General features: G+C 47.3%; 1 protein-coding gene across 2 annotated transcripts in view; it reads right to left on the bottom strand.

Moving 5' to 3' along the window:
• Positions 1 to 1000: 1000 nt before the first annotated feature.
• The window catches only part of LOC115330291 (cyclin-G-associated kinase), a 41867-nt gene continuing 29404 nt past the window's right edge, over positions 1001 to 13463 (bottom strand). For both annotated transcript variants that reach the window (XM_029992061.4, XM_042289462.1), the window contains 4 exons: positions 9141 to 9452; positions 5873 to 6033; positions 4619 to 4792; positions 1001 to 3675 (listed from right to left, as the gene is read on the bottom strand). In XM_029992061.4, the coding sequence (XP_029847921.2) occupies positions 3580 to 3675; positions 4619 to 4792; positions 5873 to 6033; positions 9141 to 9452 (743 nt within the window). In that variant the 3' untranslated portion in view covers positions 1001 to 3579. The remainder of the gene's footprint in view (positions 3676 to 4618; positions 4793 to 5872; positions 6034 to 9140; positions 9453 to 13463) is intronic.

Raw genomic sequence — 13463 nt, 5'->3', positions numbered from 1 at the left:
ACATAAACCAATGGCTAGAAAAACTAATTTTACAATACTCCTCCGCTTTTATTTTCATTATATTACGAGTCTTCAGCAGGTTGATCTCAGTTGCTGGCTTGAACGAGCAATAATCCCACTGGCAGCCAAATCACTTTTTACTTTCGCCTTACATACCCCTCTTCGAGAAAACCAATAAGTATTGGAATTCTTTCTGCTGAATGTGTACGAGTACCCCTCGTGCAGCATCATGGCTCCACCTCTCTCTGTTGCGATCCCCTCTATCCTTTGGAATGTAGTCAGAGTTCAAAAATAGTCGCTCTTACATGGCCTCCGCATTTACCGTTCGGGGCGGACCCAGAAGCTAAAACGTCTGTTACAAATTCTTTGACCTTGAGAAGCGAAAGAAATGCTAAGATAAGAGGTGACCAACTTTGTGAGGCCGAACCAACATTCAATGTTCGCGACCGAACCAGAAGCTGAAACGTTTGTTACAATTTCTTCGCCTTTCAGAAGCCAAAGACATACTAAGATATGAGGTCAGCCACTTTGTCCGCCCGAATCAAATTGAGCAATACATTTTTTGGGGGACGAACCATTGTGGGACCGGTTGGCCGCGTGACGAGTCATCCTATGACGAATGTTCCTGTGCGACGAATCGTCCTGTGACGAGTGTGCATGTGACGAATGGACCGTATCCCTGCCTCTACAACCAATAATCCTCCCCTGAATAGAAGGTCAAGACCCTTATCACAACACAGGCACAAAAGAAAAATGATAATCTGATAAAATGACGACAAAACCACAACACTGACCAGCAGCAAATAAAAAAACAGTAATATTGCTATAGGATAGGTAATAGCTACTCCTGAACCAATTACATCACACAAAATGGTGTCGGTTCCACCGCAATGTGGTACCTGGCAGCGATTGAGGGCTGAAAAAATCCGGAGCCACCACGGTTCGGCGCAAAGGTAAGTCAAAGTTTCCCGAGAAGGATGAAGGCGGCACAAGTCGTGACCCCATCTCAATCCCACAGAGCTTTATTTCTCCATCGAGGCTAATTCGTTCGTCACAGCTCAAGCCAAGCCAAGACACCGGCTGCGGCTGCGGCTTGGCGATAAATACGGGGTGAACGCGTGCACAAGAACGAAAAGAAAAAAAAACAACACTGGATTCGACAACGACGTTCCTTCGCAACTTCCTCCAACCATTCACTAGACACTGGACGACCATGCAAATCAATAAAAAGTCAAACCTTGCAAAAAAATGACAACCGGTGTTTTCCATGAAATGGAATGTCTGAAAAGATGGCAACAACGTTTGTTTCGGCCCGTGTTCGCGTCGACTAGTATTTTTTTATTTTTTTCAAACGATGCGCTGGGTTTGAAAGATAACTGGATTAGACCGTTTAGGATTATTTTTGCATTCGTTCAGCCTTCCGGGTCAAACCTGGAGGAAAGCATATAAAATGCACACTTCAAAAAAAAACAGCTCGTATGTACATTGCAAAGCAGCACACTAAAAAAAAGGAGCAAAATTATCTAAATTAAGGAACGTAGAAAGCTTGGAATAACTTCCAACCGGCCCTTGCACTTTGAAACCACAGGGGCAAGCTTAGCGACTGAGTATTACATAGTATGGGTGCCTCGATGCTCAAAACAAACCGAGCGCAGTTTAGTTTATGTCTAAATCTCGCTTTCAAAGCTAGTCGCAAACCTGGGGCCAATATTTGAGCAATGCAAAAATTACGAAAGAAAGACACCTAAAAAAAAACAACTCTTGCAACGTAAGAACGCGCAAAAAAAATAGAAATGAAAGGTTGCACTGCGTAATTAGTCGTCATTACTCCAAACTTGTTTCAGCACTCGTATGTATATCGCTCATTTATATATTTATATATATATATATATTATATACATGTGTTTCTGCACAAGACACAGACACGTTTGTGAAACCGACCCGCTAAAGAAAATGAAGACAAGAAAAGAACCGCACAAACTCTATCACAGACAAAACATTGCCTCATTCCTTTTCCTTAAGTCTATTATCGTCTGCGAGGAGAAGTGAAAAAAAGAAGACAACGTGACAGACGGTACAGTAAAGATTGATGGCATAGGGCATTAGAGGAGCGTATCTTCATTTCGTGAGATACTTCTGCTGAACCGATGTAGAGAGCTTTTCGTGCTTCTCACTGTCTACAAGCAGCAAACTACGACTACTACCGCGGCCTGTACAGAAACAAAGCGACTGTGAACCGTAGTGTCGTAAGGTCTTGAAGCGACAAGATATGCCTGTTACGCCTTCTCAACAACGCATTTTCTATGCTGGCAGCTTATGACGAAATTCCGACGACGCACAGCGAGGCACGTTGAAACGAAGTAACAACAAACAGAAATGCCTAAAACTAAACAAACATTAAGGCGTGTGTTGGGCTCGCCGCATTCTCAAGCGTCTCCAGGAATGTTAGGCACACCCCGACAAACAAAAAACATCTTTTGACCACCAGAAAAACAAACAAAAAAAACAGTGGGCCAAGTATTATTTTTTGTTGACAATTTGTGAAACGACAAAATGAAACTGCCACATAACGCTCGGTAATTTGTGAACTACTAGTAACCGTGCCGTACACAATAACACATGCTGCTCCCACCTGATGGTACGATCCTTCAAACAGGTTCCCCTAATACTGCGTGCAAAGGGCAATTAAATAACCCAATACTGCATGAAAAGGTGAATCATTAACAAAAGAACATCAGCCATGCTGCCAACTCATCCATCAAACAGATAAGAAAAGGTGATTCCTCCCTTTTTTGCTGCCAGGTCTGGAAACATTTGCCAAAGCTAGGCAGCGCCTAAAATTAACTCGACGCGGAAACGCTACACTTTTTTTACATCTCCCAAGATTTCATATGCAACAGAAAGACTTGCGTTAGGTTGCACTCCTACCCATACAATCCCAGAAAAGCAGACAACAAACAAGCTTATGTACATGCGAGAAACCAACATGTCAAAACAAAATGGCGGAAAGAACAAAGTCTTCCCAAGCGGCCCAAAATGAACAGTCCCATCTCATGTACCACCTGGCTCAGAAGAAAGAAACTGGGGATACGCCGGGGTTGGAACAAAGTAAGTCGGGGGGATGTTGGCGCTAGGCCGGCAAAACCTGGTAGGGTCGAGCGAAGTTGCAAGTGTTTCCATAGAGCAAGGATTTAGCAGTCCCATCTCGTGTGCTGCCTGGCTCAAAGGAAAGAAACTGGGAATAGGTCGGGGCTAGAATGAAAAAAGTTGGGGGATGTTGGCGCTAGGATGGCAAACTCTATTAGGAATTGAGTGAAGCTGTAAACATTTCCAGGCAGCACGAAACGAACAGTCCCATCTTGCGTGCTACCCAGACTAGAAAGAAAGAACCGGGACGTGGTTGGGGATAAAATAGATAAGGCTGGGAGAAGGTCGGCACTAGGTCGGGAAAACTCGGGCAAGGGTTGGGGGCGAAGCGGCGAAGTCGGGCCAGGTGCTTTTTGGTTTCCAAGAATGCTGCCGTCCAATGTCACTTCTCGTTTGCGCATTCAAGCGTGTCCGTTCACAAAGACGGTGCGACTAGGTGAGCCCCTGTTGCTTCTCGAACTCGCTCCAAGCGTCGTTGAGCTCCATGAAAATGAGCTTGGCGAGTTCTTCATGCTCGGTCCCGACCAGCTGCAACGAAAGCACACAATCCACTCGGTGATGCATAAACAAAAAGCAAAAACGCTGCCCCTCCCTTCGGTTTATTGCAAGGGTCCTTGAAATATCATGGCGTCACCTGGCATCATGGCGTCCTGTGACATTTTGTCGGGTCATATCACCTGCCATCGCACGACCACCAGGAAATCATGTGGTACTGTACGCGACCTTACGTCTTGCGACATGATATAAGGTAATGTGATGTTAGTGTCGCATGTGATGTCATGGGACCATGTAACACCATGGTGTCAGTGTCACATGACATCTTGGTGGCATGTGGTGTCAGTGTCATCAGACGCCATGGTGTCATGCGATGTCCAATATCACCTTGATGAGGACACGTGATGTCCAATGTCACACCGATGACGTCATGTGATGTCCAATGTCACCCTGATGACATTACGTGATGTTCAATGTCACGCCAATACGTTATGTGACGTCCAATGTCACGCCAATACGTTATGTGACGTCCAATGTCACCCTGATGATGTATCGTGATGTCCATTGTCACGCCAATAACGTTGTGTGATGTCCAATGTCACGCTGATGACGCCATGATGCCATCGGTGTTCTTGCAACGTCATGAGGTCACTTAACAACATGGTAAAAGTCTCACATGACATCATGGTGCCTTTTAGTGTCAGTGTCATCTGTTGTCTAAAGTCACGCTGATGACGTCATGTGATGTCCAATGTCACGCTGACACTACTACGCCATCGCAGAGTTTGTGCGATGACGTCTCGACGAACCTTATAAAACGCCAATGCCGTCACGTGAACATTGATCCATTGAACTACTGATTCCATGTGCCACGGACACGAAAGCACTAAAAGCCGTCCCTACAAATGCCTTTGGAAATGCATTTGGAAATGGTTGCGATGGGATTGACAGAAAGACGGAGCCCCGGTGCACTCACTTTGTCGGGGTGGACGGCAAGGCAGGCCTTGCGGTACATCTTCTTGACGTCTGCGGCCGAAACGAGCTGGTGCATGCCCACCTCACTCCAGCGGGTGCCCTCCCACAGCACCGTGTGCAGGGAGCACAGCAGGGCCCGGATGTTGCGCTCCTTCTTGGTCGTCCAGTCCAGGATCTGGAAATGTGAACGTTGGCACTCAACGCTCAGCGAAAAAAGGGACGGTCTCCCCGCACTTTGTACTTTTCCCCGCTGCTTCCGACGACCACAAGGGTTGATTTGACCTCAGCAAGGGCACAGTGCCTGGAACGTGTCTCTTACTGGTGCATTTACAGCGTCTTAATTCTGGTCCCGCATTTCTGCCCTACGACGTTCCATTTGCATCGTGCAGTTGCCCGCCGCAATCCTGGCGATTCGCGGCAATGGAAGTGGGTGCGGCAAAGGCCTGATCTGCTGTGGGTCACTTTCCAACTCAACAATCCACGGAAGCTGCAGTGGCCAGCAGTTGGGACGCCACAACAACAGCAATGCTCGAGTCGGCTCCCTTTTTGCTGGAACTTCTACGATCCACTATGTGAATGACGACCCTCAAAAGTATGGCACACCCGCTCCCGCCACGTCGCTTGTTGCCACTTCGGGATCGCTTTCGGCGCACGAGCTGTACAGTCGAACCCAGATATATTGAATTCAAAGGAGATCGTAAAATTGTGTGATATATCGATAATTTGATATACAAAAATATGTTAACTTAAGCTGCAGTTGAAATTTCCGGACGTCTCTGATAATACTGAGGGCCACGACAAACGGGACCTTACCAAATACAGCCTCTGAGAGCCATTAAACACAGTAGAGCTCAGTTGGTGACGATCACAAACACCGCCACCTTTTAAACGCGATAGTGTTTGCGATCGTTTATGCCTGGCCACGACCTCCAGACAGCGCCAGCAACAAAACACAAAAATAATTTAAAAAAATGAAAGAACGGAAAAAGCGAGTTACATAAAAAACATTCTTGATCCATAGAATAAAGTTAAATAAGCAACAAAAAAGAAACCTCTCTAAATTCAGGCAGCAAAAAAAGAAAGGCAAAACAAGAAAAAAAACGGGCAAAGCAAAAACGGCGAAAGAAAAAGGTGGTTCAGACGGCAACAGTAACAGCACGTCAGTTTTCTTCCTTGCAACCTAGTGGAAGGCAAAAAGGTGTGGCTTGCAACCTGCTATTAAGACTCTTCAAACAAACGAGAACGGGCGGCGCACCATGAGTTTGACCGGGTCCATCTCTCTGGCGAGCTCTTCCCGGCGCAATTCAGCCATGGTCTTGGGACCGGTGTCCCTCTTCCCAAAGCCTGAGAAGCCCTGCGTGCCCAGCAAGTCCTCAAAGGTGTCCTCCGTCAGCTTTGCCTTCTGGGGCCCCGCTCCTGCAGGGAGAAGGGCACATAGAAATAGTTTCGCCGTGGCACGACCGAGTCCAAGCCATTTTTATTGGGAAAATTCAGCCGTCTTTCGAACATTCCGACAGTCCATGAAGTCGCCGACCGATTTTTCGGACTTTGCAGGGACCGAAAAAAATGTCAGAATATTAGATCAGTCTGAAAAATCAGAAGATTAAAAAAAATTCCCTTTATTACTTCTAAGCGGGCTTTAAAAAACTGTTAATAGTGCCTTGCTTCAAATTACGCCCGCGCGCCGTTTTAGGTTACCCCTCCGTTTGTGTTCGGCAACTTTCTGTTAGCTTGAGAATTGCTGCCTTCTTTTCTAGCGTTATGGTTGAGTAGTTTCTGCACTTCTTAGCAGAAGATCGCGGCAGCGGAAATCACGATTCACCGAGACGAGATCGAGATGAGAGGTGCAAGTCCATGACTGCAATGGCAAATGAACAAAGCAGAATGGAAACAACAATGATGATAATAATGACGTGCAGCTAGAGAAAAAAAAAAGCCGTACAGCGCCATCTAGGAGTAGGACTTAGCTGCATTTAACTAGCGCTGCCAAACCAAGCCAATCCATGTGCAGCCAACATAAAATTCCAATATGGCCGCTTCTCAGTGGTGTTTCCCGCTGATCGCTCACGACGATTTTGTCCAAAAAATTGAACTTTCGGACTTCAAGCTATCCGAAACATTGGCCGTGAATATGCACTATTTCTATCGGGTAGGTCACGGTTCCTCCTTTTTGGGTGCAAAATATAGAACAAGTCCGAATTATCAGCGTCCGAAAAATCAGTTGGCAACTGTAGTCTGTTGCAGTTTTAGAATGGAAAGACCCCCCTTTCCCCCAACACAAAGCTCTCTGCAAGCCATTGTTGGTGCGGTTGCTCCTCTCCACCCGTTCACACCACACTCCAGCACAAACATGTCACCCAGGATACCTGGGTGACATGCTCTTCTGTTATGTGTCTCGTAACTTGCCGTAGCTATAGTCGGTTGCAAGCTAAGAAAAAACCGGAAATGCCTCTCAGAGGAAAATGCAATCCTACGCCGAGAAACGCCAGCCAATCGTTTTCATGATGTCACGATTCCGTGGACCAATCGCAATCCTTTTGAAAAAAAAATGCTCAACATGGCTGCTGGCCTTACCAACGCGACGCTAGTTTCTCGTGACAATTATTCTACTTTTTTGCACCGTGTTTTAAGTGCCCGAGGTTACGCCTCGAAATCTTAATGGTATCGCCTTGCGTTTGCAGCAGTTTTTGCGCGACAACGTGAGAATCCAGCGACGCTATCGCCAACGAAAATTTCGAAGCGGGCGCGAGGCTTAGCACTGCTGAGAGGTATGTTAGACGGTATGTTAGACAGTATCTTGGACAGAAAATGAATTGGGAAGACGGTACATTGGACATATGACTTTCTTTCTTTACTAAACAGCTATTTCGTTGACAAAAACGTATTCTAATTTATTTAAATGTCCTGAATGAATTAAATAAATATTGTAGTAGTTTAAGACACGTTTCCTGAAGGAAGAAAAAGCAACGTTGCTAGCGAACTTCTTTCTCGACGGCGGAGGCACTTCAGATGGGTGCAATGCGCTTGTGGTTGGAGCTAAAAGATTGTTCTTAGGTTGCATCCAACTATAGGGTGCCTCAATGTCCTTCTGTTTAGGCTCTTTAGTCTTTGTACGTGATACCCAATGCCGATGGCACATTTGCTCACAGGGCAACACAAAGATATAGCTGTAAGAGCTCTACGATACAGCTGTGAGATATAGTTATAACACTGTCAATGCCAACTGCTCATACAGGAAATGTTTTTTTGCGCGCTCCGGAACAAAAATTTAAGCCTTCCCACTCTGGTGAAGAAGGAAGACCAGCGAAGCTGCACTATGGTGGGACGACCTAGAGAGCGACCTCTTGGACGACTTCAAGGACGACGCCTAGAGGACGACGTCTAGGGAGACCTCAAAGACGACATCTAAGACTACCTCAAAGACAACTTCTAGGACGACCTCCAGGATGACTTTAGGACGACCTCAGAGACAACGTCTAGGACGCCGCCTAAGACGACCTCAGGGACGATGTCTAGGACGACGCCTAGGACGACCTCAGGGACGACCTCAAAAACAATGTCTAGGACGACCTCAAGGACGACTTCTAGAATGACTTCTAAGACGACGCCTACAGAAATTCAGCCTTTCCACTCTGGTGAAAACCAGAGTGGAAAGGCTGGAAAGGTTGCCGCCATCTATGAGCGATGGCGGTTGGTTGTCTGGTTGCCACCATCGTTCATAGATGGCAATAGCTGTCCAGAGTTTTGTGCCGACATTTGTTTGCTGACAGACATGATACTGGGGAAATTAGCCCTTAACAGTTCCGCTGTAAAAAAGAATATGCATCGCAAGTTAAATAGTTGGATGTTATCACCCTAAGCAAAGTGCATCTGAAGGTACCCATCTGTAGCTACCGGTTGTGCCTGCAGGTTTTCTGGGTATTGTATATTCCATGCCTTGCAATCCAGATATTGAGTGTCCATTTCCCGAAAAAGTTTCACCACCCTGCCCCACCTCTCCTTCCTCCCTCCTCGGGTCGCACCGCCCCATGATTGTTTCATGTTTTAACGCAGGCGTTCTCAAACTTTTTCGGCCCAGCAAACCTCAGCAAGCCCCGAAGAGTCCCAAAGAACACCTCCCTCCTCCCTGTTGCCAACCGATAATAGTGGGCAATAAAGACATTTAGAAAGTGAATAAGAGTTAACTGCACTGACAAAATAAGACAAAATGGAGGACTACAGACAGAATAAGAAGGCAGGGGGGGGGTTAACCTGGGGCACAAGGTAAAATATATATACATATTAGTGCGAAAAGCGAGGTCGCTTTGCCCGCAACACCAGCTCAATTCATAGCTCGGTCCGTGGAAGGTTAAACTAGGGGGGGGGGCACTGCAATTTGGATGCTCACAGAACCCACGAGACCTACGCGTGAAACCCTTGTGTTCTTCGGAACCCAGTTTGGGAACCCCTGCATGTAACGGTTCCTATGTCAGAACCTTGCCCCAAATCTTTACTTCCCAGAAACGACAAACGGAAAAACAAACCGTTTCCAAAGGCGGTGGCGGCCTTGTCCGGAAACACGCTGGTTGCCGCCTGAGACGCGGCGGCCGCGGCGCTGTAGTTTGGCTTTGGGGGCGTCGGCGCGGCAGTGGCGGCGGCGGCGCTTGGGGGAACGGCGGCACTCGCACCCGGCGGCCGCCACTTCCCATTGCCGCCGGCCTGCGGCCCGCCTCCAGTGTGCTGCGGGCTGTTGGCGCTGGGTTGCTGCTGCTGCTTCTGCGACCATGCCGGGAAACTCGGCGCGGCGCTCGTCTTGGAAGCTGCGCCGGCGCCGCTGCTGCCTCCGGTCAGGTTGCCTTCGTGCCGACGTAAACGAACGAGAAACAATGAATTGAACGGGACGGAAAACACACCAGTCGAATGTGGTGAGCAAGTCATTTGCTTCCGATTGGCTTTGATTGAAAGGTCAGTGGGTAGACCTCAATGCTAGATGCCTTGAGGTCTAATTACTATTTTTTTCAATCAGCCAGTAAGAGCTTGGCGTTCTGACATCATCGCAACCCTTGTGTGAGAAGTAGACCAACTTACGCTCCGCATACACGTTCTAGGCACTGCAGCATGGTGGCAAGGCCCTACATTCCGAGCGACGAGTCAAGCGTTACGCGGGCGGCCGACGACAAGTGTGCAATTGATTGTCAGTGCCAAAGCTGCTCGATAAGCTAAGCTTAGACCCTGCATTCCACGATTATCTTGTGGGTGACACCGTTTTGGTGCTCGGTGCGGAGCGGATGCAACTGGCGATGGCTACCCTTTGAAAATGCTATTTCCTGAGACTTGGATGCCGTTACAAGAAGCTTGGGCGAATCGTCTCTCTCTCTCTGTCACGGAACGTTTCAATGTTTCTTGAAGAAAGCATTTCCTCCCTTCCTGGAAGGAACTTCGAATACCTGGCAACCATGAATTCAAGCATCGGAGTGTCGTGAATCTGAAACGTAGATTGCTCGGCGGCTCTGGTAAGCGCAAGAAAGTTGCAAGTTCTTAGAATGCTCGTTGGTGCGCCTCGTCACGTCTCCTCTAAGGCCGCCGAGGACGTTTCAAAGGGCAACTCCGCCCAATTTTCGCCGAGAGTACAATGCAGTTAGCTTTAGTGTCCTCTAGGAAGGCCACGATTCACACGTTATGAAGTCACAAACCCTTTTCAAAAAGTGTGAGCTATCTAAATGGCTTCGTTGCCGATCATCCAAGGCCACCACACTTTGGGCACGTGTCCTGGGCATGTATTGAAAATGAGCGCTGCACCGACGTTAAACGTGAGCTCGGGTTCAACTACCAGCTTCAAAGGGCGGGGCGATACCGAAGATGTGGCAACCGCCAGTGTTGCTTGATATTTTTCTTGAAGAGTCTAATCCAGCTAAATGTCTAGCAAACTGGTCAACAAAAAAGATCGAGGTACACTTAAGCATTCTTTATAAGTTGTGAATGCGAAAGCCTGCAAGCCGCTCGTTCGCTCCCTTTTTTTGTCTGCTGCATATTTTTCATCGCCAGTCGGCGCGTGTGCTCCCCTGGTGACCTTGGATGCTCCGCGCTGATGGACACGCGGTGCCATAGGGTGAGCGATCGTGGAAACTGACGAGCGCAGCGGCTAATGGGAGCCTCGTCGACGCGCGGCACCCAATTGAACCGAAGGGAACTATCTGCCATTTTCGCGCTTCAGACTGATGACGTCAGCTCGCTCCATGAAACAGTTAATGCTTTCGCATTAAAAGTTTGACGTACATGCAGTCACCAAGATCGGATCATTACAGTGGACCATGTGGCACGGCCAATACTCTGCTACCTATGTCGGATGAATTGCAACTTCTTGTCTAGTTGGTGTCTTTAGGCTTGTCTCCGAGGACAAGCCTAAAGGCACCGCAGTAGGGGTTCTTTGTGATCTAAAGGCCCGAGAAGCCCTGTTCTTAGCATAGCCATTTAGTAGCCCTGTAGTCGCAGATGGAATGAGAACGGCAGGGCGTCTCTTTTAAACGCTTGGCCTTCAGCATGCGCTCGTTGCCTTCCACCATGCTTCAGCTCCAAACCCACGTGAGGTCGAAGTACTGTCGAAGTTAGAAAGCACATGCTGGAAGTGTGGCAACCGACACTCCTCCTCGCTGTTCTCGTCGTGTCGGCTAACATAAACAACAAAATGGCGGCGTCCACCACAGTGTCAAGGAATGGAGAGTCGACACTCAGTCTAAGCGTAGTCAGGGTCCTTCAATACGCTACTGGTCAAGAAATTTCGGCCAAAGTTTTGTATGGGGTCAAGAACTCTTGCCGGGAGTGCCACTGTCTCGGAGGGGGCATTTTCGTCTGGCCGCTGTCTAGCTCGCACACAGTGATCGATTAACTTGCCCTCGACAAGTTACCCCAAATTCGCAATTACGAGTAGTTTTTGCGAAAAACAATTTCTTGTACACCAACATTTTTCTATGACTGTAATCAATCGCTGTGCGCGAGCACCGGACATTCTTTATTGATATCTAATAGCAAAACTAATAAATAAGCTTATTTTGTTTCCTTTCAAACAAAATGGTGTCTTTGCAAGCGAAAAAGAGCCAGACAATTGAGTGTACAAATTCACAGTGCCTCTGCTCGATGGAGCTTCTAGCAGCGTAGAAGTTTGATGGTGAGCGACATTCGTTTTCAGGCAAGATTGAAGAGGAATGAAGAATTATATTATTTTGGAGAATGTTGCAGATAAGGAAGTTTGATCAGTGAGCCGAGTGCACAAAGGTGGAGGCTCTTACTTTAAGGGGGGACACAATGCAGGAAAAAAGCTTTCTGTAAAAAAAGTCGGTTTTGAAAAATGCCATATTAACAACCACCCAAACCTAGAGAGTATTCTCAGAAGGTTTCATTTGTTTACACTGCATAGTTATTTTTTATTAAATTATTTTCAGTTTAACGACTCCAAAGATAAGGTAGAAGTTAAAGCACTTTGAGCGAGTTTCTCTCTGATCCATTTTTAATACCGAAGCATTAACTGCTCCACGGAGCAAACCGATGTCATCAGCTTTGAGGCCACGCCAAACAGCAACTAAACTCCCCTGTCCCAATGGATAGGCTCCCATTGAATGGCGTGCGTCATCAAGAAAAGACTCCTCCTATTGACTCTCGCACAGCGTAGTTCCAATGTACGCCACCAGAGAAGCTCTTTCCGTGGCGGCGCAGTGCACGCAGCGGCCCAAATGCCGCTGAGAGGTGCAACTGTGCCGGCCTGGCTCTACAGCCCGCTTGGGTAAACTTCGGAGAAGCTGTACGGCTGAGCTCAGCGCAGTGCAGCCACTTCACGAGAGCGCGCGTTCGGCCGTCGGCTGCTAATTCGGCAGTAGCGACACAAAACAGCCCACGCCACTATGCCACAGACAAACTGAGGGAGCGGGAGAATGACATTCATGCTTTCGCATTCACAACCCTTAAGAAGAGTTTAGGTGTCCTCAAACTTTTGTTTTATTTGGAATAAATTTCACTTAATATAAAGTAACAGGCAACAGCTATGCCAGTATGCATTTTACTAGAAAAACATTTTATCAACACCGTTTCTCAACGATGAATTCATTGAGCAGATTCCATGCCAAGCTATGCTTTACTCTGTTCTGGTCTTAGGGCTGAAACTTTGCATGCCCTCCTTCTATATGGCTATACAGTGTAGACCGCATATAACGTATGTCGCGGGAGTCGCGAAAATCCGCACTATAAGCGGTACCGCGCTATAACCAAAACATCAATTTTTCAGGCCAAAATACATGCCATAAGACAACTTACCTTTGTAAAAGAATTTATTTTATGTTAGATGCAAAATAAAGCTTAGCTTGATGAAAGCCTTTATTTCACCAGACTAGTACAGTTCTGTCTCAAGTGTGTCACACATTTTGAAAGAAATGAGCGGCTTTTGCCTGGCGCAGCCTTTTAACGGCGTCGCGGGTTGCGGACGGACGGTGCGAGCGTTCAGTATTGCTAACCCTAATCACTTTTCTCCGGATATGAAAACGCGTGAAAATTCGCATCCTTCATACGGTACGCGCCAGTAATACCTTGAACTTGAGCACACGCATGAAGGAATAAGAATAATAAGAATAAGAAATCCGGGCGATGTTCGAGGACACAAATGATTAGAAATCACCACTGTAGTCGAAGTAAACAAACACGACGACACGGGCGTTTCTGCCGTCTTGAGAGCGCCGCCACGACATCGCCGCACGAGTAGGTGGATCTTCCCTTCTAGTACGTGCTGGGTTATCATAGCGACACACAACGAAAATTCACAGTCAAGGATAGAGCTTTTACGCAGAACGATGAGATGAACGCCATCTACGACGACGATCACA

The sequence above is a fragment of the Ixodes scapularis genome, unplaced genomic scaffold (genome assembly GCF_016920785.2).
Source record: "Ixodes scapularis isolate PalLabHiFi unplaced genomic scaffold, ASM1692078v2 PGA_scaffold12__126_contigs__length_90152505, whole genome shotgun sequence".
NCBI classification, from domain to species: Eukaryota; Metazoa; Arthropoda; class Arachnida; order Ixodida; family Ixodidae; genus Ixodes; species Ixodes scapularis.
This window is presented reverse-complemented; position numbering and strand designations above follow the sequence as displayed.